Source organism: Mesoplodon mirus, assembly GCF_964341445.2.
Source record: "Mesoplodon mirus genome assembly, chromosome: X".
NCBI classification, from domain to species: Eukaryota; Metazoa; Chordata; class Mammalia; order Artiodactyla; family Ziphiidae; genus Mesoplodon; species Mesoplodon mirus.
The window spans coordinates 138,410,283-138,416,850 of record NC_138981.1 but is presented as its reverse complement, the minus strand read 5'-3'; the positions used below and the strand labels follow the sequence as shown (position 1 = coordinate 138,416,850).

Genomic DNA, 6,568 nt, shown 5'->3' with positions numbered 1-6,568 from the left:
GGGAACTTACCGAGGAGTCTTAGGAAAAGTAAAAACCCCAAATCATCCTTGGTAACTTCAGAGAGGGAGGACGCCCCATATGGTGACAAGTCACAAGTGCACACAGCCGTCACCCCTATTCCAAGGGAAATGCAAACAGAGTCCTCTCAAAGTTCCAGCGTGTACCCAAACTTCCCGTCACTTTCAGAAGATGACCATGAGAAAGAGGGCAAGGAAAACGGGGACACCTCAAGCGTTATGTCCTTGTCTTGCACAGTCAAGGAGGAGGGTGCCGCTGCTCAAGGTGCAGGCATCCTTCCATCGCTGCCACCAGGTTTCATCCTCACTGTGCCCGAGGCTCTGAAAGAAGAGGCACACGACACCTGCCCAAAGACCCTGGCTGTCTCCCCTGAATGTGCTACCACCTCCGGGAATGTTGAGGACCCTGGAGAGGGCACCTGCAACCCAGGCTTGGAAGGCGCAGCAGCGTCCTCCTGTGCCCCTAACCTGAGGCTGCGTTATTCACTCCGTCTAGCAAATAGAAAAAGGAAGCTGCAGGTCCCAGAGTTTGAGGAAGGGCGGCAAGAACTTCAACCTTCAGCTGGCTCAAAGGCTATTAACCCCACCAGCACCACTGAGAAGGGTGTGGGCAAGGAAGCGGGACAGCTGACAAGCATGACTTTCCCACAGAAGCCGTGTCCCATTGAGAGAGGAATGATGGTCTGGTTTAAATTTCAAAACCACCCATTTTGACCAGCCATGGTAAAGAGCGTCAGCCCAACCGAGCAGCCTGCCAGGGTGCTTTTGATTGAGGCCAACATACACTGTGAAAGGAGCAGCATTCGAGTTCCTCTTTGAAGTTTGAAGCATCTGGATTGTAAAGGGAAAGAAAAGCTAATGAAAAGAGCCAGGAAAGTGTACGGGCAAAGTGTGAACTGGTGTTTCTCACTGATTTCCCACTACAGAGAAGGACTCGTTCGCGGGTCTTTTGCAGGCTCTTTCCTGGACTATTACACTGCTGACATCAGTTACCCAATGAGGAAAGCCGTCCAAGAGGGGGATCTGCAGATTGAGTTCCCAAAGGTGAATTATGCCGACCTGGAAGATTCTGAGGAGGAGACCTCCGTGGGTGGGAAGAGGCCCTAAAAGAAAATCCTCTCTGACCGGATGAGGGCCACTCGGGACCAAGCCCACCAGAAGCTAGTGGAATTCATCATGAAAAGAAAGGGGGCTGACCCCCATCTTCTGGACATTGTCAAAGGCAGGAAACAGTCCAGGTGGTTGGCATCATTTCTGAATTCACACAGGTACGTGATCTGTGTTGAAACACACCTGGAGGACGAAGATCAGTTGGATGCAGTGGTAAGACATTTACAAGAAATCTACAAACAGACAAGAAAGTGCTGGCTCTGACGAGAGATGACAAAGTGAGTTTTGTTCTGGAAGTTCTGCCAGAAGCAATCATTTGTTCAGTTGCTGCACTGGATGGATTAAAGAACAAAGAGGCAGAAGCCAAGTACCTGCAAGGGCCACCTGTGCATTACCGGGAAAAAGAACTGTTTGATAAAAATATATTAAAGGAAATGAGAAAGAGATCAGCAAGGAGAGGCAGAGCTAAGTAACTCCCCGCCTGCGCCCAACACCTCACCCAGGAGACCGTTAGTAAGAATCCCTTCCTGTCTGAACGGCATGATCCTTCCACTCCTTCCGGAAATCCAAGGCCTTGGGAACACGCTGAATTCATTCTGGATCCACCTCTAGAGTTTGTGGGTGGCATGGTCATCATCATTTCTTGTTCCCAAACCCCTCACACCACTAGTTTGTTAAAATATTGCAAACAGCTGTACTTCCCTCTACTTTCCCAGATGTGTAATTTTCCAGATATTTTCATGACAGGGCTTTTGGCTATACTTCATATTTTAAAATGGGACACATATTCTTTTATTATGTGAAAAAGCTCTGAATCAGACACAAGGCAACAATCGTTTTTAAAATCTAAGGCATATTTTTTACAGAAACACCACATGGGTTTCTCATTCTTCCTGTGGCACATCGGTATACACAACTGATTGATTGGATTCCTTCTTAAGATAATCCTTGATTTTTCCCTGCCATGCTTATCCACTAGGAAAAATAGCCCTGAGAGATGAAGCCAGTGACAGAGATGTTTTCTATATATTACTGCCACCTCCCAATGGTTCTTGGGAAAGCAATCTGAAATCCAAACAAAGTTAACGGGTCATCTGCATGTAGTCCACCTGAGGGTGAATGAAATCTCAGCATGCAGTAAATATTTTGTCAGCCTGTGCAAGACTGTAACTCTTCGTTTCCTTGAGATTCCATTTGTAGGAGTAGCTCTTTTTCAATGGCTAAATGGTTTCCCAAAACAGACGGGCTCCTGGCTATCTTCCTAACTGAGAGTGACTGGATCCCCTACATGTAGTCGTCTGTCCCCATGTGGAAGACAACTAGAGCCATCGTAGACACAGGCTAGCTACTCTAGACCTGGGAGTCCAGATTGACCGCTAGGAGCCCATCTAGCTGGCATAGATTGTAGGAAAGCAGGCACTTTGTCCTGGACCCACGTCCCCTAAGAAAAGCAGTCATTTGTCTCAAACCAAGCAAGCTTGATCCTTTGACTTATTCATCGACTAGCTCCAACAGGTTCCAGCAGTATAAATGCAGACAGGTAAGTCATTCCAGGCTGTCTGAGCAGTAGGTGGACCAGGATCTGGGAACTGGGAGATGGGTTACAGAAAAGTCTCCATTCAGCTAAACACGGTTGTTGTCGGAATACAGTGAAAAGTATGTAATTAAGAGATAAATTCTGGGGCTTCCCTGGTGGCGCAGTGGTTGAGAATCTGCCTGCCAATGCAGGGGACACGGGTTTGAGCCCTGGTCTGGGAAGATCCCACATTGCCGCGGAGCAACTGGGCCCGTGAGCCACAACTACTGAGCCTGCGCGTCTGGAGCCTGTGCTCCGCAACAAGAGAGGCCACGATAGTGAGAGGCCCGCACACCGCGATGAAGAGTAGCCCCCGCTTGCCACAACTAGGGAAAACCCTTGCACAGAAACGAAGACCCAACACAACAAAAATAAATAAATAAAAAATTTTAAAAAAGAGATAAATTCTGAAGCCCATGAATTGTTATCCTAACTCGAAACAAGATTCTTTTTTTTTTTTGAGAGGGAGAAAAATGTTAGAAAAGCTAGTTTACTTTTTAAAACTCAGGTGAAAATAAACATTAAAGGTTTAACGTGAATCTGAGTGTGTTTTTGTTCTTAGAAAGCATCAACTGTCACTCACAGGCCCAGGTTATGTGTTCACATAGCCACGTGATTTTTTTTTTAATTTGCAAAGGTTAGTTGTTTTCATTCACGATAAAACCATTGTATCTTTCACCTCAAACTTCCACTTCATCACACCTCAGCTTGTACAATGACATAGTCGGAATGTCTAAAAAATACATATTTGTATATATATGTATATGTATATGTATATATCATTTTAGGATTTTGATGGATTCGTTGCTATCTTTTAAAGTTCATCACGAATTTTCCTCTCATTCTAAATAAATATTCACTTTCATGCTCGTTTTTGTAATTTTAGAAGAGGGCCTTCCATATGGTTTAAGCTTCAGGCCCAGCAGAACCCGTTTGGACTCTTCCTGAGAAACACCATGATTCCTGGGGCATTTCTGCCTGGACCAATGCACATGACATCCTCATGGTCCTGGGAAGTGCTTGGAAACACACCACGTGCACACTCTATGTGGACCTTACACTGGAAAAACACACTTCATTTCTTCTATAACACCGTGTCTCTCTGAGTCAAATGTATCTCCCACCTCTTCTTTCTCAGGGAGGCAGCTCTATCTCTATGTTCTAATATTTTCTTTATGACCTCATTCATTCATTCACTCACTCACTCATTCAAAGCGTTGTGCGTTGGCAGAGCATGTCAGGTGTTTAAGACTCTGCTCTGAGGATAAGTTCCAGGTGCCACAGGAAGGAGATCACCATCTTGTGACCTAGGTGACAGTCTACTTTCTAAGATGTCTGGGATGCACTACTCCACCTCTTTAGTGAGACATTTTTATCGGCATCACAGACTGATGGCCTATGTGTGAAACCAGAACCCCAGCGGTCCCCACAGTTGTGAGTTCATGGGTGCCTGTTGTTTTGGGTTGAAGGGGAGAGTTCCTGGTTGCGTGGAGATGGCTTGCACAGCATTTACAGTTCTCCATATCCTGTATGGATCTGACAAAGGTAAAGTGGAACCCCGAAACCGGGTAAGGTGTCAAACAGGACAATCTTGAATACTCAGCATCCCCGGGCCCTCTCCTGGGCATTAGGTTAAATTGTTAGATTTTTGGCATAGCAAATTAACACTATAAAAATCTTGTGGGACCTAGGTAAGCAGTTAACTAAACATAACTTCAAATAATCATAATAAATAAGTAAAATATGAAAGATGAAGCATTAGATTCTTCTCAACTGTAAAAGCTCCTTTATTATTGGACAGTGGGTCAGTACTTTATATGCCTGGGGTTACCTTGGAAATTAGAAGAGATAAGCAATGATAACTAGAATAACTAATAGCAGAAAGGAATCTAAAAATCACCTTTAAAAAAATCAATATTTAACTCTTGTTTTTTGCTGCAATAATGAATTATTCCTATATGTAAATGGAGGTATCTAAGTAAGTAGTCTACTATATATAACTAGAATAACAATGGGAAATCAAGTAGTAATTGAGAATATTTTTACACATATAAATTCTTTTTTCTTGCTGAATTAATGAGTTAGTTCTGTATAACAAGATGTTCCAAGGAAATTAGTTAAGGAACAACAGTAAGAGACAACTAGAATGACTGGTTGAAGCCCAGAGGCTGAAGATCACAGTCATCACAACTCAAAGTTTTCATTTCTTGTTGGAATGAAAACTTAGTGCTATTGACAGTTAGCGTTATCTAGATAAATAGTTAACAAGACATGACGACAAATATTAGAATAACTACTTGATGCCGGAAGTAGAAAAAAACATCCTTCTCACTTCTAAGTTCTTTGTTCTTGTTGGAATAATGCATTATTACCACAAATACCTAGTGGTGACTAGTAATTAGAAACTTAGAGATAACCAGAACTATCCAGAGTTGAATACCGTAAGCTAAAGAAACCTGCTGGAATCCAAGGAATTTGAATAATCATTGTTTCAACTAAGAATTCATATCTCTGGTTGGAAATAATAGTTAGTTCAGGAGATATCCACTATTATCCAAGTGACTAGTTAACTAGAGATAACCGGAAATAACCAGAAGACTTCATGAACTAGAAGACCATTCTCAACACCAACATTTTGTTGCCCAAATAATGTGAGAGTACTATCTATATATTTAGTGGTACTTAAGTAACTAGTTAAGTAGACATAATAAGTGATTACTTTGAAATCTGATTGAACACATAAAGTTGAAAAACATATTCTTTTTTTTTTTTTGGCCATGTCGTGCAGCATGAGGGATCTAGTTCCCCGACCAGGTATTGAACCCATGCCCCCTGCATTGGAAATGCGGAGTCTTAACCACTGGACCACCAGGGAAGTCTCCACATATTCTTTTCCAATTGAAATTCATGTATATTTTAGGTACTATGAATTAGTACCATAGATAATTAGATTTTCCTAGGGAAGATTCAACTAGAGACACCTATGTAGAATAAGAACCATTAGCCAAAGCCAGTAAGCTGAAAACTACATTCTTCTTAGCTCTAAATTCTTATTTCATTTTTGAATAATGAATTATATCTATAGATGTTTAGTGGTGCCTGGGTAAATATTTTAGTGGATATAAGAATTGACCACTAGAATAAATATTTGATGCAAGAATGATAACATCTTTTTTAATCTAAATTTTATTTCATTTAGGAATAGTGAGTTAATATTATAGGTAACTATTGTTTCTTGGATATCAGTCTATCCAGAGTTAGCTAGAAATAAGTAAGTAGTGAGTTCCAAGAAGTGGAAAACATGTACTTCTTAACAGCATCATCTTATTGTTTGTTGTATAGATAACTAATGATGTGTAGGTAACTAGTTACCTAGAGTAATATAAATATAATCAGAATGATGTTTTAGTCAGGAATCTGAAAAACTCATTCCTCTAAAATCTCATTCCTTTTCACATAATGCATTTTTATTATAGATAATAAATTAGATATATAGATTATGGATAAATAGTAGTACCCAAGTAACTAGCTTAGCAGAGATAGAGATTACTAGGGTTGAATTTAAGAGGTTGAGAGGCCATTTTCTCAATTCTAAATTCTTATCTGTTGTTGAAATAATATGTTACATCTGTTCTAATTGTGTGTATGGAAAATGTATTAGTACTATTGATAACTATTGGTCATGAGATAGTTAATTAGAAGTAAGTAGAGCAAATACTTCATGCAGGAATTGGAAACACATGTTTCTGACCTCTAACTTCTGATTTATTGTTGCATGGGAAGTTAGTTATACAGATAACGCATTGTACTTATGTAACACTATTTATCTAGGAAAAAATATCTCAGGTAGCTGAAATACACATT

The 6,568-nt window shown here is 41.0% G+C and overlaps 1 protein-coding gene across 1 annotated transcript; it reads left to right on the top strand.

Moving 5' to 3' along the window:
* Positions 1-237: 237 nt before the first annotated feature.
* PWWP4 (PWWP domain containing 4) lies at positions 238-1,601 on the top strand (the record flags this gene model as incomplete). The annotated part of the gene is given in 5 exon segments (XM_082609368.1): positions 238-729; positions 733-834; positions 838-1,122; positions 1,126-1,362; positions 1,368-1,601. Coding segments are annotated over 5 exon segments (1,350 nt in total).
* Positions 1,602-6,568: the final 4,967 nt, after the last annotated feature.